The sequence below is a fragment of the Eulemur rufifrons genome, chromosome 7, assembly GCF_041146395.1.
Source record: "Eulemur rufifrons isolate Redbay chromosome 7, OSU_ERuf_1, whole genome shotgun sequence".
NCBI lineage: Eukaryota > Metazoa > Chordata > Mammalia > Primates > Lemuridae > Eulemur > Eulemur rufifrons.
In genome coordinates, this window is record NC_090989.1 from 106,975,564 (window position 1) to 107,003,285 (window position 27,722).

Genomic DNA, 27,722 nt, shown 5'->3' on the forward strand with positions numbered 1-27,722 from the left:
TTTTTTAGCCCATTTCTCGTGACCAAACCGCAGGGTATTGACAGAGCTAGGGCTCCACAGAGTATCTGCTGGCAACCTCTAGTGCACAGCTCCAACGCAGTCCACAGCCTCCACTGGGAAAGAGGTTTTAAAGTATTTGGTAACAAATGTCTTTTAAATTGGTATTTTAATAAAATGTCTTCAATCAGAGAACAACCAACAAATCATACTGGCAAACCAAGTAAGTGCTACAGTGGGAAGAAAAATTTCTTAATATGAGATCTAGGCCAAAATATCTCAACCAGCTTCACCTTACACAGGCAGAACTGAGAGCTGCTGACTTGGTATTACAACTCTCTGTAATACCATCTGCCCGCCCTGTGGGAAATAAGACGATGTACATACAACCACCCATCAGCAAATATAATTTGAAAATTAAAATTGTCTTCTGCTTAATTAGTACTGGCAAAGATGGTGAAAGAAATCAGATGACAAACAAAATATAGTACATATAGTGCTAGGTCTCTACCAAAACATACTCTAGTTAAGTGCACAGGCTCAGTGGCCAGATTGCCTAGGTTTAAACACTGGCTTTACCTCCCTCCCTGTGTGCCCTGGAGCAACTTATATAACTTTTCAGGGCCTCAGTCTATCTACTGTGAAAAAGAGAAAAGGAGAGCACCTACCACAAATGATCGCTGTGAGAATTTTAAAAGTTCACATAAATGATTTTCATAGAGGAGTGCGCATTTTGTAAGAGGTCAAAAAATGGCACCTACTACAGTATTCTTAATTACTCCTGGGTTGCCAAAGTCATGGCATTTTCATGTCAGACTGAAGTTTTGTTCTTTCTCAGTAACACCGTCAGTTTTCAAATGTAATTATTTGAAACCATTTCTCAGGCGTAAAATAAATTAAGAAAACATTAGTTTTGGTGACTCGGAAGTTTTAATATCTAGTCTGCAACAAGAGCCCTAAATGTCAAAAATATTAGTAACTCTTTCAGGGACCAAAATGCCAGAATTATAAGTTCTATGTATTTTAAACATAAATATCCAAGTAATAAAAAAAATTAGAAATAATTAAAAATAAAATATAGGGAGCAGGTCGCTACCTAGATCTGGTTCAGCTGGTATAATGTGGGGCTCGGGAGTCCGTATTTTTAACAGTTCAGCAGTGACCTGGACAGATAGGCAGAATTGAGAAATAGTGTACTAAATATCACAACCTGGAACTTTTTAGGAACAGAGCCTTGCCTAACAGAATATTTCCAATTCCATTTGAAAATTAAATTTCACGGACATACGTGACCACGTATGTTTGTAGGATGTTAGGTTTTCCAGTTGCTCTTTAAACTCTCACATAGAGACACACGTTCCACCCATACCTTTTCTGTTTCTGTCTGTCTCTTTCCTTTTTTGAAGAAGAACCCAAGTGCTGTCCTTTCTCCAGCTCTTCCCCAGCAGCTTTCAATACTCGTCCTTGCACAGAAGTGGGCAGCCTGGCGATGAGGGGGGCCACCAACCACACACCCCTGCGTTCAGAGGAACTAAAATCAGAAACAGATGTTACACCTAAGAAAGCCTCACTTATCTCTGCCCTCACAGATACAACAGAAACTCCAAAGCAAAACTTTGATGCACAAGACACACAGACTATTCTAAAATCACCCTTTCTCTACCATGTTTATTTTTTCCAAACAGCAGACATCTGCATACACTTTCCATCTACACTAATGGAAAGCAATAAAGGGTGTGGTTCTGGGAGGATACAACAGCTAAACTATTTTTCATTGTTTTTCTGCGATTCTGGCTCTCTCATTAGAAACAATCCTTTTGTCCAACAAACAATACACTTTCCCCTTATGATTACAATATGAAATGTTATTATGTTTAAGCATACAATAACCAATTTTTTAAGTTTTAAAATTCACTATTATACTTTACACCAAAATGATGAAACACACGTCAAACTGCCATTCATAATTAAAGGGTTACTTTAAGATTTTATATGCCTACAGGTTATTATTCTGAACATAATTGCCATGATGTATTTATGCAAAACTGCCAATTAATAAAAATGGCAGAAAAAGTGTTTCCTATGCAATGAATACAATGGAACACAGTGGACTAAGGGACACGGAAGACCTGAATCAAATCTGAACTCATCTGTGGTCCCACCGTGTCTGTGCCTACTTAACCAAATACTTAGAATGATAAGATATCATCCACCCCAGCTTCACACTTCAACTTATTAAATAATGATAATTGCCGCTTACAAGTAATTATTTTCTTCACATTCCTGCAGCTTAATGACAAAATAATTGTGTTACACAAATAAAATTAATTGGTAATGTGACAAATTAATGATAGCCCAATAAAACTACAGAAAAAATACCTTAGAAATGTCTTTATTCCATTCTGTCGTGTGCTACTTGTATCAGCACTTCCAATTCCACTTGGGTTGAAGAGGCTCATGCCGGAATTAGAAGAATTATTATTCAGGTCTGCAGACTGCTGGAATACCTCTATTGTTGCCTTTGCAATATTGTCCAGTAAGTTGTTCATTTCAGCCACAGAACCAGAGCCCTAGAGTTAGACATAAGAGAACTAACACACATATTCCTTTATCCTCAAACACATGTTTTTGCTTTTCATAAAATTTTATACAAACTTTCAATATATACTCACAGGATCCTTCAAGCACTGTTTGATCATTAACTGGAGTTCTAGCCAGGACTGTCTCAATGTCCACTGCTCAAGATTCTGAGAAAAATGGAAAGAATTAAAACATTAAGAATACTGAACATGTGTTAAAATATAATTCCTTGCAGTGTTCCCTCTCTCAAGAATGAGATTATACACAATAAAGGAATTTATATGGGTCAATTATTGCATATATTCAATATAGACACAAAGAAATATACAGCAACATTAAAATAATATGTCTGACTCAGCGAGGCACTAGCAATAAATAAGACAAGCATTTCTTCCCTCAAAATCTAGTTATCTAGCCACCCCCAGTCCAAAATGATTTCAGTATTTCTTGAATAACATATTTAAGACATCCCCTTGACAAACTTAATTTCTCATGTAAATATAGGACTGACTTAAAATACTGATATTTATCTGATGATTATATACAATTTGTAGCATCTATATCTACCCAGCAATAAAGTGTGGCCATTCCACAGAAAAGAAAATTGGGGAATTAAAAATCATAATTAATTTAAGTCAGAAATTAGTCAGCAATGACAAAGAAAGAGAGAAAGTAACTCTTCTTGTAATCACAAAGAATGTGTCAAATGACAGAAAGACAATCTTTAGAATATACCATTTACCTGAAGAATGCGCTTAATGTGCTGTCTTTGCAGGTTGTCCCCCTCGGTACATTCTTTAATGCCATGAGGATAACAGATAAGCTGCAACAGTTTCTGTGCTTGCATATTCGAAAGCACAGGGTCCAATATAAGTTCTTTGTCTGTACATAATCTTTCAGGTTCTTTTAAGCAATGTTCTCCTACCCATTCCTAAAAATAATATGGCAATTAGATCGACAGGCATATGTTGGCATATGTATGGTAGTCTATAGACAGAGCTGGGGGAAAACAGCAATCTAAATTGAAAGCAAACAAAAAACAAATGAATCCAATTCTATTTAAAATAAAGAACATATACACACTGAAGGGGACAGTTCAAATAACTTTTGAACACAATACTGTAAATGTTTAGAGAAAAAGGAACCGCAAACACATCTTCAACTCCTTTTAGTGGGTTTGTTTTTTCTAGAGGTGTATGTGTAACCATTCTAAATCTATTTCAGGTGTATTGTAAAATTAAAGAAATGTGTAAATGGGTTGACATCATTGGAATCAGGTTCTCACTGTGAAAGAAGGTGATATTAATGTGGAATGGGGGAAAGTAAAGAACAACTTTGGGGGTTGGATTGGAATTGAAGGCATCAGTATGAACCCACAATTTTACACACAAACACAGACACACACTCACTCATGTATGGGTGTATTTTTTTCCTAGCTCTGTCTGCTGAAAGGTCCTAGAAGCAATGATATCCCATAGCAATGAGCATACATAGTACTCAGATATTGGTTTCTAAGTACAGTTTTCAACTCTACCAGGGTTCTTTAGAGCAATGGGTGATTCTAGGCTTGGGGCAGAGAAAGTACAAGATAGGCCAGAAACATAAGAAAATACTTAATAAAAAAAGAGGGAAACAGGTCAAATGATGCAAGAGATAGGATGAAGAGATTCAGCTAGACAAATCTGGGACAATTGGAACATGATAATAACTAAGGACAGTTATCTTGTAAGACATGTGGGATAATCAATAAATAAATAGGGGAGAAAGGTAGGCTCTTCCTTAAAATAAAACAAAAACTGATATTGTAGAGGGAGAGGAGGAGTTTGGAAAAAAAAATCACCATTTTGCAATCATCATAGTAAAGACTAGTTTGGATAAGAATCAAACGGATGCTTATGAGCGGTAGGGGAATTTGATAAGGAGCAGGAAATCTGCAGTCTCAAAGTGTCTCCCCAAAGATTGTTTATTAATTGCAAGGGTTTTGAAAAAGCATAACTATACAGGGGGAAAATCTTGAAATAATACAATGGAGACAGCTTGAGCAAAATTAACATCACCAGTGAGGTGCAAATGGATATCAAGTAACTTCAGATGTGATTACCTGAAAGAACACATTACTTCTGTAGTATCTTGGCCAGGGATGCATAATCTGAAGCTAGTCTACAGGAAATCTCAGACAAATCCAGTATTACTGGGACAATTGACAAAATCAGACTGTGGGCTATAAATAAGAAAAAATTGCTGCACCAGTGCTAAATTTTCTGATTTTTACCACTGTCTTTTGGTTATTTTATAAAATAAATAATGCAGTACTCAAACATAAAGAAGAATAAAATACGCCACGTACTCTTAAATTGTTCAGGAAAAAAAACAGGTATAAGACCCACATTCACCCAATCAAACAGAATTACAAAGCACATGTAGCAAAATGTAAAACATCAATCTGTGTAGAGGATATGCTGGAGTTTTTTTCCTTCAAATAATTCATGCAACTTTTCGGCAAATTTGAAATTATTTCAAAATAAAGTTAGCAGGAGAAAAAAGGACCACCTATGTACAAGTTTCCTAAATAGTGAGTAGCTCTCTCCAAAAGAAGTTACATATTAAAAGGCAAATTAAATAAGAAGAATACCTGTTGACAGATAGTCCTCAATACATATCTAGCATATTCTCTTAAGTTAGCGGTTTCTATGGAAATGCTTTTCCCACAGGCTTTTGAATTTTGTGCGGCAGTCCATATATCATCAGCATTTCCATCACGTCGTAAACCTCTCATGGTGAAGTCATCATTCTTTAAAGAGCTGACATTGTTACTGCCAATTTTGGCATCTCCTAAATAACAGAATCACAAAAGCAAAATCACAGAAGTTCAAAATATTGTCAAATATTTGAGAAGCAAATGAGACAAGTTCTCAGGGATTTAAAATATGTGACTGGTATTATTATTATTGCATAGCCAGTTGTTCAGCAATAGAGAATGGATCAAGAAAATAAATGCAAGAATCCAGAGAAGTTTCTATCAGACATGGAAAAAAGCAAGTTCAAGACTCATTCCTTATTTTGTTTACAGAATTAAATATATTTTCAAACGTGGAAAGGCCATTATGAATCACACTTAATAATCACAGAACATTGATTTCACCAACGTCTCAAGCATGAATGTATTCAAATTCATTTGACTTATAGACAAGGAAAAAATGGGTTACTCACCCTTCTAGATGTCCCTTTTCCATTTCTTCTCTTACAATGACTTATTTTCTATCCATAGGTCAAGAGAAAAGTTTTGCCTTAGCCCACCTTACTATCAACTTCTTGACAAGAGAGATTTATTTCCCTGGGAATGGAAAAGGGCAATGCATACTAAGGAAGCCCTGAAAAGTAGGGCATTCATTGAATAACCCATGTCTTTTGCCTTCCTCTCTGTAACATCCAAATCAGAAAACCTTACCTGATAAATCTCTAATATATTCAGTGAAATGAAGCTAAGGAAAGTGTTTCCCTCATAACAAAGTTCTAGGGGAAAAACTGAACAGAATAAATAGCCAGAAATAAGAAATCTTCTTTAGCCATTAAGGACAAATAACAGTCACATTTTAAGAGAGAGTGATGCAATTTCGTAAAAAGGATTGCCAAATGACAGAAGAGCCTTTAAACTTTTGTCTATTTGCCCACGGTATCAAACTTCTTTTGACAAGAAGTTTCCTGGAACCAACAAATGATTTTAGATAAGGCCTTCACTGCCTACAGTAAGTGAGCAAAACCAAGCCCAGGTTAGAGCAGAAAGTCTTTGAAACCCACAGGTCAAGCAAGAAAAATTTTTAACTCTGTTGAAAAAAGTTTGAACAATCAGAATGGCTTAACGAATATATACTTATAAAATCTTAAGAGGAGGGGAGAAATAAATATTTCAATTCATCCATATATTATCATATATTTCTCATTAAAATACAAACACAAAAGAGTACTAACTTCACTTTACCCACAGGAGTTTGTTTAAATTAACAGAGCTCTTCAGAGGCTGAAGGAAATATCAAATTCTAAACAGTACCAAAAGTCAGTATGCTTTCTCTATATACAAATTAAACTACTATAGAAATTAGAAACAAAATTTGAGATAACTGTCCCATTTCCCTAACTCAAAATATATTTTGGTGGATAGGAATTGAGAGGACACTGGTTAGTACATGATGAGGTAGAAAAATTAAAACTTCTGCAAAAACAAAAACTAAGAAACAAACATCTCTGCCAGTCCCAGACTAGATCTCCATATAGTTCAGATGTTAGGATGACAGAGAAGGTCTGGGAGACTGCGCCAGAACCTTCTGCCGTCATACAGACAATAGAACAAACAGTGTTCTGTGCCCACCTGAGGCTCTGCTGACCTTCGACTAACTTCTCAGACCTGAGCAACTCTCCATATTATTTGCGTACTTAAAGAGGGGGCAGATTTTACTTAGGATCAGAACAGTCATACAGATCAAGGGCCAGTGTCTAGGTGTCTAGAAGGCACTCATCTAGGTTTCTGCCATAAAAATAGCTGTCGCTTATGGATTCACACTTCCAAAAAAACTTTATTGAAAACCTACTCTGCTAGTTTCTCTGATGAGCATTAGAAATACCACAGGAAAAAAGCCAGTCCCTATCTTCATGGTCCCAACATCTATTTATTAAGTAGAACTGACCAGCTGTCTTTCCCTTCAAACATCATCACAGGAGAGAAATTTCACTCACTGAAATGAGCATTTAATGTTGCCTATATAAATCTCCAAGCTCCTAAGCTCAGGAGAGGCTGTGGCGCTTAATGTGGCTCTACTTTTCCTTTTTATTACAAAATTCATGGGTATTTCAAAAGACCACACACACACACACATATATAATATTATATATAATATGATATTATCATATAATATCATGTTATATATAGTATATTATATAATAATATATTACATTACAATTCCTTTCTTGTACGTGAACTTTCAATAGTTTATTTTATGAAAATTCCATTATCCATCCTCATCATCACCAAATAACATTTTTCAAGCAGGACAGAGTTATCTCCTCAAGTATGTTCTTTAAGACTCATATAAAACAATTTCTATCCACTCACTTAATTTCTGTTCTAATCAAAGGTAGCCCCTTCGGAACATAAGAGGTTAACTATTACTTAGTCAAGGCCAAAAGAAGGTACCCACGATTGGAATTGGGCAATCTGAATTCAAGACTTCCTAACCATTCAAATTCTTTATGGCTTATAGAATAATATTTTAAGGTATTACACTTTAAATGAACAGAAAAGGCAGTGGTATTACTCTAGGAGAATATATACAAATAATGTTGTAAAGGATATCTTGGACATTATGAGTTATGCGAAAAAATTATTGTGACAGCTAATATCAATTTATCAATAATATCGACATCATTGTAATTATTGCCTGAGTCATGAAAAATTAACACAGAAGGATAAAAACTTGTTAAGGGTCACAAATAGATGCAGAAACACTTAAGATCAAAACCCAGGTTTTCTGGTGTTCTGATCCTGGAACATAACCTGGATGAAATTGAAACCTTTAATTACATCATCAAGTTAGCCCTGTCCCTCACAAAGTGTGGTTTCTGCCAACAAATGAAGGCAAAGCAACACTGTGGGTCTGAGGACCTATTTTACATCAGAGTAAGACATTACACAATTAAGCCACCACACTTCTGTGTTCGATCGAAATTCCTCCAGAGTCACTGTAGGTAAAGGACAGAATCCTCAGGGGGTCTGATTACACTGGGACTGGGGGAAAGCCAACTAATTTTTCTAGGAGGATAAAAAACAAACAAAACCATGTTTTCAGTAATATTAATTAGATTTAAACCCGAACACAAATGATTTTGCCTCCATTTCTGGTATTAACCAAGAAGCTTAGGGCCAGGATAGTCTTACCAAGCATCATGATTGCTTTTAAAACAGCAAACACGGCTCCCACTTCAATGCTGTTGTGAGCAGCGGCTAAGAGGTGTCTATCACAAGATGATCTTATTCCAGGGAAAGGCTTGCCTGTGAAAACAACAACAGACCTTTAATAGTCTCCTCACCATCATTAACAATATTTTGTAATCATTTACAGTCAGCAGAGCCTTTCATTGTTAGATTGTGGGCACTTAATTGCCATTAGCTTGCTTTCATTGATAACTTCATGGATTAACGAAGAAACACTGCCAGTATTCCTTACTTAACCTTTTCTTTTTAATTATTAAAGCAGTGTCTTTGCTCCTCTGGGAGACATATCAATAATATTAGTAGGACTTTCACACACTTGTACTGATTCTCACGCCGACACATACATATCTGTATGGAAATGATCTTTAGGAACACACTTCACTAACACCACTATAATTCTTACTTATTCCTTTTACCTTAGTAAAGGAATAAATGAATCACCATTGCCCTAAAGCTGACACAGTGTGGGTCAGAACCAACATACACAGTATGTTAGAGGATTATGCTGCCCACCAGCATGGCTTGGCCTAAGAGCAGAGGTATTTTTATTGTGTATTAACTCTTGATTCATATTTCTCAATGCATCCTGATATTGCCTCAATGAAAGGTGCTGACAGCCCTCTCAATGGCATCATCTCACGCCTTCACCACCCCCAGGCCAAGCCCACAAAAATCAGGAAGGAAATTACAAGAGACAGCATACTTGGTCATTTTAGAACCTATGGCTCCCAATGAAAACATTATCAGAGATTTTCAGCTGCCAGCTCACCCGTTGCTTGAGGTAAGAAGCAGGCCTGGGGAGCTCGGAAGAGATGGAGCAGGAGTCGGCACGTCATTCTGGCCCCGGGCTCAGCGTCCGCATCTCCGCAAGCTGGGAGAGGGGGATAGGAAAAGCAAGTTTTCTAACATTCAGGAACAAGTCCTTCAGGTTTCCTCTTAAGCTAAATTCTGTGGAATCATATAAATTAGTCCTCCCTACAGTAAGAAAGTAAGGCCTTGGCTATACTTTTCTTAGAAACCTGAGTGCTTCTTAAAACAGGTAATGAAACAGCAGTTTCCAACCTTTTCCACAGGGATCCATGTAACTCTGTATAGAACAACTGTTATAATTCGACCACCTCTAGCTTGATGCCACACCACTCCCCAGTGTACATACCCTCAAATACTCCTTTCCCTCTGTTTTAATAGTTAAAAACCACTCCATCAAGACATGGATCAAATAACAAACGCTGTTCCAGGACGTGGCCTTACCTGCTGCTAGGAGAGAGGGAAGTGCAACATGCTGCACGACGTCCTCCAGGGAAAAACACTGTCGTGCTATCAGAATAGCAATGAAAGTAGCTAATGAATCATGGAATGAAAGGTCACTCACCTTCAAGAAAAACATTGACAGGTTTTAATACCTAACAACCTTTTAAGTAATATCTAAGATTAATATCTAAGAGCATGTAGGCAATACCAATAAGATCTCAAATCCCAACAAGAAAATCAATAGAAAGAAATAATAACTTATCACGATGATTATCTTCTAGACCTATTTCTAGTTTGTAAGACAAAGAATGACGTTTGCCCACATCCCAATGCTGTAAGAAGAAACTTTAGGACTTAAGAAGGACTTTAAAGCTTGTGTTTATGCAATTGGAAGACAAAATAACAGAAATGCAAAATTAAGAAATCACTAAGAGATGTAGCATAATTAAAACATTTTAGCAGAATATAATGATCATTTAAGGGTCAGACCATTAGGAAGCAAGGAAAAACAAGGAGATTCCTCCTTGTTGAAAAACAAGCCTCACTAATGTTTTGAAGTTCCTTTCAGGGATAACTGCTAAGTATTCTTTAATATTATTAAATTAGTTTTTAAAGCAAATCTCAGAGTGTCCAATCGACTTCTAAATTTAAAAAGAAAGAAAGAGAAGGGAAAGAGTAGTAGAATTCATTCAGTCACAGTGAAATCTCTACCTTTACAGATCTCACAAGACTTTGGCAGAAAATAATTAGAAAAACAGCTCTATAATAGCAACCTTCACATTGATTTGTACCATATGCCAGGAACTATGGTGAGCAATTTGCAAAAATCACCTCATTTAAATAGCACAAGACCATGAGTTCCATACTATTATGAATTTCAACTTTAAAGATAAGAGAATGAAATAGAACATAAAGTGTAACAAAAAACAATCATGAGGTTAAGGAACTATGTTAAAGAAAAATTTGGGTCTTTTCTGTATGGAAAAGCAGGCTACAGTTATATATATATATATAAAATATTAGCCAGGTACTGTGGCTTACACCTGTACTTCCAGCAGTTTGGAAGGCCAGGGCTGAAGAATCACTTAAGGACATAAGTTTGAGACCAGCCTGGGCTGTTGTGAGACCCCCATCTCTACGAAAAATGAGAAAAATTAGCCAGGCATGGTGGCATGCACCTGTAGTCCCAGCTACTCAGGAGGCTAAAGCAGGAGGATTGCTTGAGCCCAGGAATGTGAGGCTGCAACGAACTATGATCCTGCCACTGCACTCCAACCTGGGTGACAACACTTTGTCTCTTAAAAAAAAAATCTTAACAGGTACCCATAGAATGGGGATATGGAGATAGAGCTGTCCAAACATTCCTGAGACAGCCAGAATTTGCCAGTAAACCTTCAACCAAGGGGAAGCTTTAAAAATATACAAAGTTCTTCCAGGCATAAGATATACTAATGTGTGACACAGACTACTCCAAGGGTTGATAATAGCTGGCAGACATAGATAAAGAATCAAGTTAGATTTTTAAGAAATTCACACATCATAGATGCAACATGGTATCTAGGGAGATCGGTGATATACACAAGAGGTATCTCTTCATCACCTTCCATACATAACCACCAAGAAAGACTGGACACACTCTGCATCTAGACCTGAGCACTAGAGCACGAGATGCTATAAAAATTTTAATTAAAAAAAAAAAAAAAAAAGAAAGAAAGAAAAAGCAGACCTGGGCATTCTTATGAAGCCAAACAAAATCTATATTCTCAAAGTCCATCTTGCACTCAAAATATAAAAGTGGCTCTCTTCACAACGTGAACCGATTTAGCTAAATTATGTCCTATGCTATGAAGAACCCAAGGCACTTGGTAAAAACTAAGAACAAACAGCAGTGAAGAGACCATCCCTGTGCAAGAAGTCTCAGCTAAATGGAAATTTCAGGAAACAAGGAAACTCTTGGCATCTCTACTACTGATTAAGCTATCCATTCTATTTATTTTGATTTTTTTTCCCATTTATTTAATCCCTGGCAAAGTTACTGTGGTTTATTGCTTTTGGACAGAGAAAGAAAAAATATTTTACAATGTTTCAGTTGAGTCAATTAAACAATAAAAAAATTACCCATTAACTAAGTATTTAATTGCACAGTTTTTAAATGAAAAAGAAAACTTACATCTACAGTGCAAAGTACATCATTAAACCCCCACACATGATTTGAAGAACAACAAAGAGCCTTCAGAACCCCCAGCCATTCGGAACTGAGAACGGTGCAGCAAGCCGTCAGCTCAGAGGAGAAATTGGCTATGTCGTTAATCCTGGAAAAGAAAAGGAAAACATAGAAAGTAACATTAAAAAAAAGGTCACATGATATACGAATGAACACATATTTCACTATCATTGAACAAGTCATTCATTTTCTTAGATTCAAGGATATCATAAGTATCTACTGGGGAGTCAAATAACTTAGAACCTTAAACAGAAGATAGAAGTTCAAATGTTTTTTGACAATTTATGCTGATAAGCAAAAAATAATAATCAGTACAGATGTGAAATGGAATATTTTCAGTTCTGTGAATAAGTCTACTAGGTAATTTAGGTAGGCTGAAATTTATATACATAGATTTTTTTTTTAAAATATAGGTATTTGCTATTTGTATTATAAATTTTTGAAAATGGGTCATATACTTATAGACCATATTGAAAACATCTCATGCCTGAGCAATAAGCCAAAAAGTACTGTCTCTCAGGTTAAGGAAATTATAGGATAAAGCAGAGGTAAATTCAGGAATAAAAGAAGATGAAAAAAAAAAAGAAAAAAACCACAAATGTGTGTGAGCCAAACATTAGCCCACAGAGTTAGTAAAGATTTTAATTTCAAACAAGCACCAAGGCAACAATTCTTTGGTTCATCACGCATTACAGGGTAACCCATCTCACCTTCCAGCATCCTGATGGCCCATACATACATTCATGAGTGTATTGCAGACAAAGCTGTAGCGATTGGCCGCATTGTCACTGAGGATCTTGCCCAGCATTGAGTAGTTGATGCTACGGGCTGAGGGATTCTCGATAAAATCCATCATGAAGTCTGGATCCCATCGCAAGTTAGAATTTGCAGGCATCACATTATTATATATGGTTTGCTTTACTTTTGAACAGGCACTACTGAGGTTACAAGAAGAAAAGTTAAAAAAGAAAAAAAAACTAGAATAACTGAAAAACTGTTTCACTTCAGACATATTAAATGGCAGCAACTGTAATACATTACTGGAGAAGATTCACAATATGAATTTTTAATTTCAACTTCTTACTAATCACTACTGGTCAAAGTGCCTGGATTGTAGTACTAGCTCAATAAATAGTTGCTGAATGGGTAGAAGAACAAAACAGAAAACAAGTCATTTGGTTACTAATTTTAATTACTTTCTAAATCTTTTCTACCTTTTACATGCTCTAAAAATCAAAGAATTTATTAAGGATTCCAACAATTCTCTCTTAACAGTGTTTGGAAAGTGTTATTACTTAAAAATAAAAATGGATTCAATTACACATCAGGAAAATTCAGTGTTTTGGTCCTAATTATACATCCTGCAAAATTATTTCTTCTACGTATCCAGGGGAAGTTCATGTGCCGAGGCTAATCTGGACACTGAGGCACAGCTGTCAAAGAGGGCACATTCCCTGCCTTTAGGAAGTTTATGTTCTAGTAGGGGGATGCGGATAATACACAAATTCTATGCCAATGAAGAAACTATTACGTCAGTCCTAAAAACTTACCATGTGTGTTCTCAGCAGCATTAGGAGATTTAAAAGAGCCTGGTCTATTATAAGAAAATAGTTCATGTTTCCATGAGTTACATCCGAATCAGATATAGAATTTTAGAAGTACAAAGGGAATTAGAATAATCTCCTCCAGTCCTGCCCTGTAGATAAGACTGAGGATGATCTGATTTCAAAGCTCAGATTTCATATAAACTTAGCTATTCATACTTACTTGCTGTAAATAACAAATCCATAAGTAACATTCAGCTTCTCTATTCAAGAGCTCTTTTATGCAGCAGAAAGTCTGTTTTTTAGATTTCAGTTTTTGGTAACAAACACAATTGTGGTTAAGGTGACATATGACTTTTTAATTTATTTTATTTTTTTTACTCTGTATTCTTAAGTACCTACATAAACAGTAGCCAAGAGTGAGTTCCTCAAAAAATGAAAAGGCATATAGACTCACTACCTTAAACTGTTGCATGGTCAATAGTTTTAACAGAGATTGTTCAGTTCAATGTTTACCAAAATGTGGCCCTCCTAGTTCAGAATCACTTTTGGATTATTTGTTAAAGATGGAGATTCCTGTGCCTCAGTGCAGATGTACTGAATCTGTATGTTTAACAATATAACCCAGATAAATCTAGTGCCAAATGATGCTTGAAGCACTGGTCTAACAAAAGGAGTAAAGTCACCCAATAAATGGCAGTAATTTCAATCTTCTACAGTTCCCAACTCTGCAGACAACTTATGTAAAAAATTGTTGGCCATCACTGAAGTATGTAACTTTGCAATTTGGAGTAATGACATTTTCAAAACTATGGGCATTATATGGTTGCTGGTTCTTTTAAATCTCTCATTTCCCGTCTTGCTCTTGTCACACTTTCTACTCAACTCCACATTCATTTTCACTTAGCAAGAATTCATAATTTGTTTCACTTTCTCACTAAAAATGAAAGAAAAACAAACTTTGCTCTTTTCTATTTCCCTCCTTAATATCACATCCCTGGTTTCCTCTGCCTCCCAGTACCCTTGGAGTGTCTAATGAAACAGACTTTGGCACATTGTAAAGCATTCCCTCTTTTTTATTCAACTTCTCACTTAATTCTGCCATTTATCCATGTCAGTCTTTAGAAACATAAAGAATTCTGCTTATCCTTAATTTTTTAATAAGATTCACCCTCCCTTTTCTTTCAGAATACACACTTCTCTAGAGTTGGCTCTCTACTACCTCCAGCATGGATCACATAATTTCTATGAATTCTGTGGCTCACACTAAAGTCTCCTCACACTTCATTTCTAGGCTTCCTGTCTCATTACACTCTTGCTAGATGAACTTTTATGTTTTAATAAAAATTTAGCTGCTCTCTAGATCACTTTATAATTCTTAGCACTCTCTGCTGCAGGCACATATGGAATTAAGCTAATAACTAAAATTTTCCTTCTGAAATTGCATATATCAAAAAAACCTGGTAGAGTAATGAGAGCAACACATACTTAGAAGCCAAAATGACTTGTTTAAATATAGGCTTCATCACTTATTAACTCACAAAAAGGAACAATCTTTGTTGATAGGGAAAATCATTTCTATTTCCTGGGGTTGATGTGAGAATTAAAGATCTTGATGGAAATAACCCAGCACAGTGCTTGGCATATAGCAGAAACTCAATCAATCATAGATGTGATCAGTGTTGTACTTCCCCCAAATACTCCTCTCACACAACTTTAAGGTGTTTCAGATAAAATTTATTAACACTGTTTTATTAGTATACTAATGGAAATCTCTGCATATGTAGCTTTCAGTTGTCTTTGTTTTTTCTTAATCCCAAACTACAAACAGATCCATGACTTCAAGATATTCAAAGAAAGCTGCTCAGAGTAAGCACAGATGCTACTTAAAATGGGATGGTCAGGGAGGCAGAGTCGTGACTGAAGTGTGAGAGGGAGCATGCAAGGAACTGTGGAAAAGTATCACAAGCAAGGTAAGAGGTGCAAGTGTGCTTAGAGTGTTTGAGGACCAGTAAGGGGGTCCTGAGTAGCCAGAATGGAGTAAGCAGAGGGAGAGAGGTGGCAGAGAAGATAGCACAGAGGTAGCACAGAAGAGGTAGCACAGAAGGACTTTGAATTTTATTCAGAGTAGATGGGAAGCCACTGGAAACCTTGGAGTCATTCTTGTTTTAAAAGGATAACTTTAGTGGATATATTGAGACTATGCTCAAGAGTCAAGGGTACAAACAGGGAAACTATTAGAAGGACTCTGCCATGGTCCAAGCAAGAGACAACCGTGGTGGCAGTGATACAGACAGTGAAGAGTGATCAGATTCTAGATAAACGTGGAAGGCAGACCTCACAGATTTATGAACAAACTGGATGCGAGGTATGAGAGAGCAAAGAAAACTGTAATTGATTACTCTTTCCTTATCTCCTTCTGGATTCCAAATTTGTTTTGCCAACTAGTACCTCCTCCCACTCTCCTTCCACCTATAATTAATAATCTAAAATTTCTCAAAATAATACTTAGTAAGTATCTACTTTTCAGCACCTGTAATACCTGTGGGGTTAGTGCTGTGATACAAAGAATGAAAGGGAATTAGGGAAGCTATTTAAGAAAGGGTGGTCAAGGGAGCAGAGAGACAAATGAAGAAGTAAGCATGCAAATAAGCTCTGAAAGAATGTTCTGAGGGAGGTAATACAAGTGCAAAATACAGAATATTTTCTCTCAAGTTTATCTCAAAATTACAATCATAGCTGAATAAACATAGTAATTTGTGATAGGTTATAACTACAGCAAAAAGGAATTCAATATGAATTCTGGGTAAGGGGATTGAAAAGATAAAAATAATTTTAGAAATAAAATTTTCTGGCTCATTGAACACTAAAATGTTCCTTAATGTTAAGATTTATTGACAGGAATAAAATTCATGACCTGATAATGATAGCATTTAAAGTCCAAGATAGAAACAGTAGAATCTGCAGTATCTTTTTTTTTTTTTTTTTTTTTTGAGACAGAGTCTTGCTTTGTTGCCCAGGCTAGAGTGAGTGCCATGGCGTCAGCCTATCTGTGGTATCTTTTTATAATTAATTCGATTTTTTTGTACTAGGAAACATAAGATAGTATTTACCAAGTTGAATTTGAATCAAATAAAATCTATAATACAAAGCAGGTTGCCTTACTTGATGCACATTGATTTAATGTTCCTCAACAAGGGTACTGGTCATTTTTTAAAACACTTAACACACGAAGAGGTGATTTACTAAATAGTAAATTATTTTTCTAAAAAAAAGAACAAAAGTAAAAACAGTCTGGAAAAGTTGTAGAAGAATGAATGGGGGCTATAGAACCTTCTATGAGTTACTAGGAAATGAAAAATTTTGCAACGTTATGATGCCCAGAGAATATTAAAGCTAACCAAAGTAACATAAAAAGACAGCTCAGAAACTGGGGATATCAAAACCAAGAGGGATACAAATCCAGCAAAATACAAAAAGCTGCTTTATTGAAACTTCTATTAGGTTTATGATTAAATTTGAATTTTAAATTTTAAATGTAAAGGTACACCAAACATACACTGCTTTAGTATGACTTACCTAAAATCTATAAAACTTATAGAGAATGTAAAATCTTAAAAATAAATACTTTATTTGTTGAAGAACTAAAAGTAGTCAAAGTTGGATAAGTTTATGAGCTAAGTCACTTCAATGTAGGAAAAACAAAACCTATATTCACATATTTATATTGTATAATGATCTATTTTTGATTGTCACTATATATTTTAATATTCAGCTTAAGCAAATCTTGAACATATCGAAATTACTGCCTAGTAGATATAATTATAATTAGTTTTCATGATTAAAAAGGGTGACAAAATTGGTGGGGTCACTAACAAGCACAGGAATGATCCCATTTCTGTTCTTCTGATTTTTCTTCTACCCACCTGAAGAGGTCTCCAAATTTACTTCTGAGGTGGCTACATGACACATAGAGATCATAGAGGTAGGCTAAGATGCATCTTTCAGGGGAAGAACATTCTGAGGGGTTTACAACATGCTTTACCACACCACACAACCTGAGGAGAAAAATATAAGAAGAAATAAAACACATGTTTTGCTAATATACATGTTATCATTTGATTACTTTAGAATGAGAATATGTCCATGTACTACTTGGGTAAGAAAAAAAGATCTCAAATGATTAGTTAAAACTAATCACTATGGCAAATAGTGAGTAACTGAATACAATATCAGTTTCTTTTCCATTATGACACTGAAACATTAGACATGAAAAAAATCTTCAGAAGTGTCACTGACAACAAGAAACAAAAGCAATGAAAGAAGCTCCTCCTTATAAAAGGTATGCATGGAGGAATCCACCAATTAAGTTGCTGGGACAAAGACAAAAAAGGAAAGTTGTAGTAGAGCATCTGTCTTCAGTAAAAACATGCACAAATTCAGTCAGTTTGCCAAGATTCCCAGGTTTATTGGTCTGTAAAGGAGCAATTCTTCAAATTAGTAAATCTAGGAAATCCATTTACAAGAGCATGAGCTGGTTCTGGCATGAACTGGATGAATTCATGGTTTGGAGTCACAATTGCCCTATTTATCTAAATTAGAAACAAATTTAAGTTTATCTTACGTAAGAAGATAAAGTCACCTCTTTTTAGAGGAATTCTCTATAACTCCTTTAGTTCAGAAGTACCATTACTACTCTAATTCTGTGCCATTTTTTCCCCAATCTGAACTATGGCCTCTTTGTCCATAGTTGATACAAAAGTCCGTACAGCACAGAAGTAAACACTCGTGGTCCATCCACCTATCGGTGAGTCTGATTCCACTACCAACTTATATTTCATTATAGGATTCAGCCGTAACACCACACTAATAGTGTCAAAGGTGACTTAGATTACTGAAGTGAAAGGGCTTTAGAAATCATCTGGTTCACCTTCCTCACTGCATAGAGGGCTCTGAGGTGCAGAAAGATGAACTGACTTGCTCAAAGGCAAAGAGCTAGCTCATAGCAGAGCCAAGAGGAGAACTTCGGTCTCTGGAATCCCAGACCAGACCTCTCTCCACTATTCAGAGGGAAGCAGGAGAGAGCCTAGGATGTTAAGGACAATGGTTGTCACAGGGGGAACCCAGGAGACTCCCTGAAGAAATGGCAAAGTAGTATCCCAGTCCCTGTGAACTGACACCACTGGATGAGACCACCTGACAGCTGAAAAAAGCTGCCGATCCAAACAAAAGTGTCACATAATTAAGAAGTAATGACTCAATCTGTTAACCACATAAAGTACAAAAAATCCTGACACAACCTATAAAGCAGACTTATTTTCTGACTAAAGTAAACAGCATTTATTGCGAGTTTGTTAGGTACCCATTGTAGCAGTCAGTGTTTCCCAACTTCTTTGATCTGCCAGAGATAAGAAGCACATTACATTGTGATCCAGTACACTTATTCACATAAGTACAAAAAAAACCCCCGTAATAATAATTTTGGGAAAAATACTTATCCTTACTATGTATGATAGAGTAAATATATAACAAAGTTAATGTCAAATATGATTTTATGAATAACAGAAATTTAAAATGCCAAAATAAATTATACTGAAATCAGTTTAAAAATAACACAAAAACCAAACAAAAACTACTTGTGAAAAAACATTAAATTTATTTCATGAAGAACTAATGGTTTTCCACACACTATTTAAAAAGCAGAGTATAGATTAAACAGCCGAATGAGCTCCCAGATAGAAAGACTTTTTTTAGCTATTGATGTTGGGTATATCACTTCACCAAACACTTCATTTAACAGGCTCAAGTCTCAGTTTTTTGACCTATAAAATTATACTAAAAATTCAAACCTTACAGGGTAGTTGAGGGCTACAAATTAATTCTGTATTTCCTTAATTCTAAGATGTATATTTTCTCACATTTTTAAAAGTTTTTGGTATGCATCAGATTTCACTATCAGATTTTACTTCCTAACATACAATACACATAAAAGTTAGTATTTTGTTTTCCCCCAGAAGAGCTGCTGTTAAATTGATGCCACTCTAGAATAAAGTATAAATTGATTACATGTGCTAGGTTATTAAAAAAAAAAAAAGGTACATGAAACCAAAGAACCCCATGATTCTTTTGAGCCAGGAGGGAAAAATGAAAGAAAAAGAAAAAATAGGTTGTCTTTTTATAAAAAAAAAAAAAAAGCTGTGGGGAAAGGATTGGGGAGTGGACAAAAAGCAGTTTAAATACATTTATGAGAGCTCATTATACTTCTTTGGTCCCCTTAATCTCAGGCTCTAATAGGAATATTAGTCCTTAGCCCAACTTCACTAGTGGCAGCGCAGTAAATGCTGGCCCTACAATACACAACATAGAAAACAAAACAAAACAAAACAAAAAAAAAAAAACAAAATCAAACCAGACTGATAATGAAGAAAGTCATTTGTTCTAGGTTAACTCTTATCAAAAGAGATTTTTGGGGGGGAAAGGCAGTACATGGGCAACGTATGTAACCTGCAATTCTGTATCCCCCATTAACAATAAGATGAAATAAAAAAAAAAAAAAAGTTTTGATTACAAACTTAAAAAAAAAACCAAAAAAATAGAGATTTTTAATTAATCAAATAAATAAAAGAACAAAATTTCTAAGATGACAATGTATGTATGCAAAGCTTATCTGGTGTTAGATTCTCCAAATATAAACCGAAATGACATTAACAAAGAAGTTGCGAGTATTCACTATTCATAAGCCATGATGCTGAGTAGTGCTTTAAATGACTCGCCTTGTCCTCTTAGAAACCAGGTGGAGGTAAGGAAGGAAAGAAGGGAGGAAAGAATCATGCTTTATTAAAAAGAACATACTCAATATGCTTATTTCTCCTTCTCTGATAAATGTTTACTGGCAAAAGCATTCTTTATGTTTTTATTGAAATAGACATCAGTACTATTTTTCTGTTAAAACTACTATAATATTTCATCACAAATTATACATTCTAGGATGGGAAAATCAATAATGACACCTTGTATACCAACCCTTCAAACACCTGGGCTGTCTGATCAGGATTCAGGATCAGACAACTATGATATCTCCTGAGAACAGCCACGATGCAGACACACAGTCCCGTTGTGTAACTTCCTGCCAGGCTGGAGGATTTTAGGAGCAGTTCAGCTTCCACAACACTCAGTTCGTTCAGTAACTACAACGGGAGAAAAGATTGAATAAAAACGTAGGTGCCAAAGCAAAGAGGAAAGACACGTATTTTATAAACCATGAATATACCGAGTCATTTTAATACAACTACAGTCTCAGAAAACATTCCCCAAAGAATTAAATTGTTTTTTATTTTTAATTTTTTTCCAAATTATAGACTTGTTCCTCTGTCTAGACATCAGGAGGTATACAATCAGGAAGTACTCAGTGCTGAAATAAGTTACTGAAACTTTATGACAGCCCAAAGTTGTGGATTGGATAATTTTAGAGAACATCCCCACTCCTCACTTCTTCCTCCCTTTTCCCCTTCTTTTTAATAAAATGGAAGTTATTTGTCATTATTTTCTTTTTATTAGCAAAGTTAACACCTCCTATGGAATAAGCAATGGAAACCAATTCTGCCTTTTATTCACTAATACCAAAAGGTAATTAATGAACTCAAATGTGTATAAAAAATATAGTGGGACAAATCAAATTATAAAGATTTTTTTTTTTTTGCTTTTCACCTAAAATATACTCTATTATGGAAAGCAAATAAATTTTTATCTTTCTTAAGTAAAATAACAAAAGACAAAAAAATCCTCAAAAACTCTCACATTTTTAAAGAATATATTTTAGCATCAGTTGTAATTATGTAATAGAAGACTATGAACATAGCTACAATTAAAATAGTTGAGAAGTGTTAATTCAGAACGTCTCCATTATTCAAACATGTACTGCATCCTTAAAACAGTGTTAGTGTACAACAACTGGCTCATTTACAATTCCAATATGCCTGGTAGGTTTGCTTTCCTAAAAATAAGAGAAACATGGTCTCTTTGACACCTGTATTGCAAAATCGATTAGTCCATTGATGTTCAGTGCTGGCTCCATGAGATCAAAGATGAGCTGAATATGGTGAGCCAACGGGAGATGATAGGATGTTCCTGAAGCAAAGCTTGTGATTTGTTCCAGCACGTTGTTAGAGATCTGTGCAAACAATAGTGAAAATAATTGTAAGACCAATATTCCAAACAATCTTTTACTTAAATTATTTTAATTTTATAAATGAGACATTTGAGTTTGTGATTCTATTTAGATGAAAGATAAAATGTATTATATTTCTACAAAAACCAAAACAATGTGCAAATCAAATAACCTTACAATAACTATAATTTGAAAAAATATGACAACTTGTTCCCTTAAGGTATAGATCTTAACTATCCTAGTGGTTTACAGTTGCAGGACAACTACAAATATTAATTTTTAGATGAATCTATTTGAATACCAATGGATTTATAAAGCAAAATATATCTGGTTTCTTTTCAATTTTATAGTATTTTATTTCAGTCATCAACAGATGTCTCCCTTATCAATAGCAATGTAGGACCAAAATGTAATACCATTAAGTATTACATTGGGGATTATTTTATACATCGCTGACTATTGTTATAAGGTAAAAATATTTACATGATAAAAATTAACTCTTCTAAGAAAGGCAACCTGACACTTAAAAATGAACTACCCAACAGTTTGAAATGTTTCCAATTATGTTTATAACATGTATTTATTAAACCAATTAAAGCTGAAAATATGTTGCATAAAAGATATGCTTAATCGGAATATTCCCAATGTACAATAAATCAGCTTTAAATGGCTACCTGTGATGTCACTTGATGCTGATCAAAATATGAAAGGAGTTGGAGTTTTGTGAACACAGTCTCCAGTGTTGGAAATGCTTCTTGTTTGTTCCTCCTGGATTTTTGTCCTTCATCCCCAACTAAATAAAACATAAAGTAGATAAGTTATTTGACATTTAACAGAAGTTCTAGACTTTTTTAATGGATAATTTTTATTAAAGAATGACATGCATAAAAAGTACACAAATTCTTTGAGTTTCTACAAAATAAATACACCCATGCAATGAAACTCAAATCACAAAATAACGTTCTGCAGTTCGAGAACCCCAGAAACACCCTCTGGTCTCTCTAGTCACCTCTCCCTCCCCAAGGGACCAAGATCCTGACTTCTAATAGCTGGGGTTGCTACTGCCCACTTTGGAATTTTATATAAATGGAATTATACAATATATAATATTCACTTCTTGCATAATTCACTCAATATTATGCTTTTAAGACAGATTCATACTATTGAAATAATTTTAATTTGTTCTAAAAATTAATCGTTCTCACTTATGCATAGTATTCCAATGTGTGATTATACTGCGATTTATCTATTCTAGTGAGTAATTCCTAAGTTTCTGCTACCATGAAAAGTGCCTTTATATGAGCATTTCTAACTAAATGACTTTTAAATTAAGATGATATCCACAATTAAAGGGAGGAGGGTAATCTACTCAGCCTCACTTTGACATAAAATGACACTTCATTGGCATCTTCTTTGGAGACTCACCTCGATACTTTTCTAAGTCAGTTTAAGATGTTAAAAAAAAAAAAAAGAAAAGAAATTGACATGATTCCTAACTTTTTGAAGGGTAGAAAGGAATTAAATCACTCCACATTAATGGCAAAGTTCTATATTTGTCAATTTAGCATGAAGAGGTCTGAAGAAAATTCCAGCTAAAAAAATGACATTGTTTATTCCAGGGGGACTCTTATCCTTCTTAACAGTTCTAAGAATAAAATCCAAAAATAGATTCAATCCTGGTTTTAAATATTTTTAACATATGTATTTACAAAGGCAAATCTAAAAAGAAAAAGGAAAGGTTGGATTATATGATTTCTAAAGTCACTTCTAACACTACGATTCCAAGTAGTTAAAGCCAAGAGCTCTACTACTTGCATTGTCTTCAAATTTGGGAAAGTTTAATTTCAGAGAACAAATATCACTCTACAGATTTCTATATTAAAGATACAAGAAGTGAACAAGATTTCACTGAACTCAAAAATATTTTGCTAATGACAAATATAATGGTTTTAAAAAATAACAAAAGGAAAGAAACTTCCCTTTCAACAATAAGTAATTATTGTTTAGAGCCAAAAAACAAATAAGCCTTGATACCAGAGTGAATCAGAATTAAAAGGTGCTGGAGTAACGTAAGTTACAAGCCTATATCACTTTTGTCAAGTAACAACAAACTCATTAAACCTTTTTAAATATCTAATCCCTAAGTATAAATTAAGCATGAAATTTTGCTTTCACTATAGCTGCTCACATGTCATGAGCATATTTAAAATATCCAAGTTTTTGAATTTTTCATTTACTGACATCTTTGATCCAAGGCTGAAGAGCTCAATCGTCTTGTGTACAAAGTGCTTTAAAAGTGGAGTTAATGTATTAATTAAGTCCTTTCTGGGACCAAAACAAACAAAAACAGCATAGTTGAGGAAGTGGACCCAGCTAAGAACTCCCAAATGCACCTTTTTCTTTGTGGGCATCATTTATCTACATACCACTAACTTTTCAAACCTCATCTCAAAGGATGTAACTGATTCTTGGCAATATATATCCACTTTAAAAGAAAAAATATAAAAAACTAGCAATGGTTCTCAATACATTAATGATATTTACATGATTAACAATGCCATAATACATAGATTTTCTTCACCTGTTTTATGTTAATTTGCTCTTTGTTGCTTGATTTCCATTGTTTAAATCTTTGAGTCCTGAAAGTTTTGGCCTTTTAAAGATTGTTATAGTAAACTTCATTAATATTTTCAAAAGACACCACGACTGACAACCAAAAAAGATGACTAGTCAATGCAAATGGAAAAGGAACTTTTTTTAAAAAAAAAAAAGACAATGTTTAGCTCTGTCATCTCGGCTGGAGTGCAGTGGCAAGAGGCTCATTGTAGCCTCAAACTCCTGGGCTCAAGTAATCCTCCCGCCTCAGCCTCCTGAGTAGCTGGGACTACAGGCATGTGCCACCATATCCAGCTAATATTTACTTTTCTTTTCTTTTTTTTAGAGACAGGGTCTAGCTATGACATTCAGGTTTGTCTAGAACTCCTAGCTTCATGCAATCCTCCCGTGTTACTGGGATTACAGGTGTGAGCCACCACAACTGGTTTGGAAAATGAATTTTGACCATTTAACTGGAAATGTTATTTAAACTTTAGATTATAAATTGCCGTAGGCAAGGCCTGGCTGATCTGACAACACTCTTAATGAGTTGATTCCTCAAAATATTATTTTTTGTTTTTCCAGAAAGCAAATACATGCTAACACAAGCTCTGTTTTCCTTACCAGTCCTCAATTTGCTGGAAAAAAAAAAAAAAGTCGGCAGATTTCCATTAATCTGAAGTATAGTTAGCTAGCTTCTGGTTCACATACTAAGTTTTAAGTAGTGATTTAAAATTAAGACTATTTATCAGAAGGCAGCTTACTACATCACAAATTAACATCTTTCTGGTAAAGGAATTTCATGTAAAATGAAGGAAAGACAAAAATCCCCTTGCAGATACTGTCCCACAGTGGTGTTTCTATTATTAATACAGGTTGAGCATCTCAATTCTGAAAATCCTAAATCTGAAATGCTCCAAAATCCAAAACTTTCCAAGTGCTGACAGGAAGCCACAAGTGGATAATTCCATACCTGACCTCATGTCACAGGGTGCAGTCAAAACACAGGTGCACAACACAGTTTATTAAGCACCCCCAAGGGAAAAACAAAATTACTTTCAGGCTATGTGTATAAGGTGTATATGAAACATAAATGAATTCACATTTAGGCTTCAGTCTCATCTATAAGATATCTCATTTTGTATATGGAAATATTACAAAATCTGATACACTTCAGGTCTGAAGCATTTTCAATAGGGAATACTCAACCTGTATCTCAAAAATAGCACAGGACAACAATCATTTTCTTTTTTTGAGTTCATCTGCTGGAACTGCCTATTTAAGGGCCTGGTACAAAGATAAAAAAGGACTATAGCATGGCATTAAAAAACTGTAAAGTATGTAAGTAGACTCAACAGAAAAGAATATCACATTCCTTCCTTCTCCTTCTGTCCCCCCTCAGCATTCCAAAACCCCAAATTAAAGTGCCCCCCCCATTTCCAAGTATATGAAAAGTAGTTTCCAATAGTCTTTGCTAGCTAGTTGCAGGGTTTCTAAATTCAGCCTTCTAAATGCAACCTGTTTCCTCTTTTCTCTAACTGAGAAAACAACAGCAAAATGACAGATAAACAGTTTTCTTAGACAGAGCACTTTCTTTTTCAAGCTCAATAACAACAAGCAGGTTTCATTTCCCTTTCACAACTCTTTGTTGTTCCCTCAGAGAGCCGATGTTTTTCAAGGTCCCTTAGCTGGCAATAGAAGGGAATCAGGAAACGTGATGTAAATGATATGAAGGTAACTTTCCCGTCAGGTACTAAGGACCATCATCTCCAACAGGAGATACCCAGAACACCATATGCAGACTGAGAAACATGTTGTCCCTTGCACTATGTTTCTGCGTGTGCACCCCTATTGACTAAGAAGAAAAAGAAGCTATTTGCATTATTTATACCTGTACTTTTCTCTAGGAAAGATCTAGTGTGGACAAACTCAAGCAAGTCATCCTGTTAAAGTCTAAAGTCTGGGTCCCCTGTGGAGAGGTCCTTAAAAAAGCATTTTGTACTGAAGAACACAGTAGGGTTCCTAGAGATGGTTCACACCATGTGTGGGAAGAATGTGGTTTACATAGGGCAAACACAAACTTTCTTTTCTTTATATTATTTAAGTATTAGAAAAATAAACAACAGTGGTGGTAGTGGCGTATATAAAATGATATCATACTTTAAATCACTAACTGCCGCATGAAATAAACCCTGAAAAGAGTAATTAGGCAAATGTGAAGTGGATAATTACAAAATTCCAATTATGCAATGCGCTGACATAATATAAAGGCACAGCTTCACTGTAAAAACTATATAAAAAGGATGAGGAAAGAGCATTCCAAATAAAGAAGGCATTACAGAGCAAAGACCCAATTTTCTATTGTACTTTAAATCACTTGGTAATATAGGGAACTATCACTATCTACTGCAATTATATTTCTAAATCAGCAAATACACTGCCATGATTTTCAATTAATATGCAAATATGAGTGCCCCAGAATAAAAGCAAACTATAAGCTTGAAAAATGATGGTAAAGACAGAGGGAAATGGACCTCTTCCAGACTCAGGATTTTCCAACTCATCCTTCAATACTTCATGTATTACTACCGCAAAAAATTTGGGAAGTATAGACGAGTATAGAATACATCTGCCTACCGAACACACTATTTTAATACAAGGATTACTATAAATGGAAACAAGGCCTTAAAACTTAAATGTGCTTATTCACATTTCAATGGATAGTCATTCAGCAGAGGAAACACTCTGGTGATGGTGATAAAAACTGTGCTAAGAGGGAAGACCAGACACAACACAATGGGAGCAAACACAAGGCGGCCCTTTACCCCCTGTCTCTGTGGTGCTCTTCTTATTTAGGATTTTCAGGATATCTTTGGTAATCTTCTTCAGCTGATGCCTTGCCTCCTCACGCTCCTTGCCAACTCCGTAGAGAAGGATTGTGCGCTGGTTACATTCATGACTTGAAGATTCATCCTGAAAAACAGAAAATGCACTCTGAAACCCTTGGCTGCAGGGGTGGGGCTGCATTTCATATCCCTGAAATGCACTAACCACAGCCTCTCCATGCTGGCTTGCGGTGGTGGCATCCTGCCCTCCCTTCAACTCTCCTCAACTTCCACTGGCAACACCCTTGTTTTTCCAGTTTGGATCTTGCTAAAGTAAAAAAAAAAGTGTCAACTGACCTGAAGTGTTAATAGAAGCACTTGATGTGGGCGTACCCTACAGAGTAAGTTTTGGCTATTGAAAAACTTTTCATTGTTTAAAACTGAACATGGTCTTAATTGCACATCATGTAACATACTATCTAGTCATACTTTTCCCTTAAGGAGAATACTATTTCTTTGTAAGCCTGCTTTTATATATATAGCAATAACAAAT

The 27,722-nt window shown here is 35.2% G+C and overlaps 1 protein-coding gene across 1 annotated transcript in view; it reads right to left on the minus strand.

The window, feature by feature from the left end:
- The window catches only part of MED12L (mediator complex subunit 12L), a 311,879-nt gene that overhangs the window by 48,573 nt on the left and 235,584 nt on the right, over positions 1-27,722 (minus strand). The window contains exons 16-30 of the mRNA XM_069472005.1: positions 27,170-27,317; positions 22,424-22,542; positions 21,609-21,752; positions 20,606-20,769; positions 17,509-17,640; positions 12,749-12,976; positions 11,985-12,126; positions 9,815-9,935; positions 9,333-9,434; positions 8,507-8,620; positions 5,210-5,409; positions 3,320-3,508; positions 2,670-2,744; positions 2,377-2,567; positions 1,367-1,528 (exon numbers count right to left, since the gene is read on the minus strand). Of these exons, the coding sequence (XP_069328106.1) occupies positions 1,367-1,528; positions 2,377-2,567; positions 2,670-2,744; positions 3,320-3,508; positions 5,210-5,409; positions 8,507-8,620; positions 9,333-9,434; positions 9,815-9,935; positions 11,985-12,126; positions 12,749-12,976; positions 17,509-17,640; positions 20,606-20,769; positions 21,609-21,752; positions 22,424-22,542; positions 27,170-27,317 (2,231 nt within the window). The remainder of the gene's footprint in view (positions 1-1,366; positions 1,529-2,376; positions 2,568-2,669; positions 2,745-3,319; positions 3,509-5,209; positions 5,410-8,506; positions 8,621-9,332; positions 9,435-9,814; positions 9,936-11,984; positions 12,127-12,748; positions 12,977-17,508; positions 17,641-20,605; positions 20,770-21,608; positions 21,753-22,423; positions 22,543-27,169; positions 27,318-27,722) is intronic.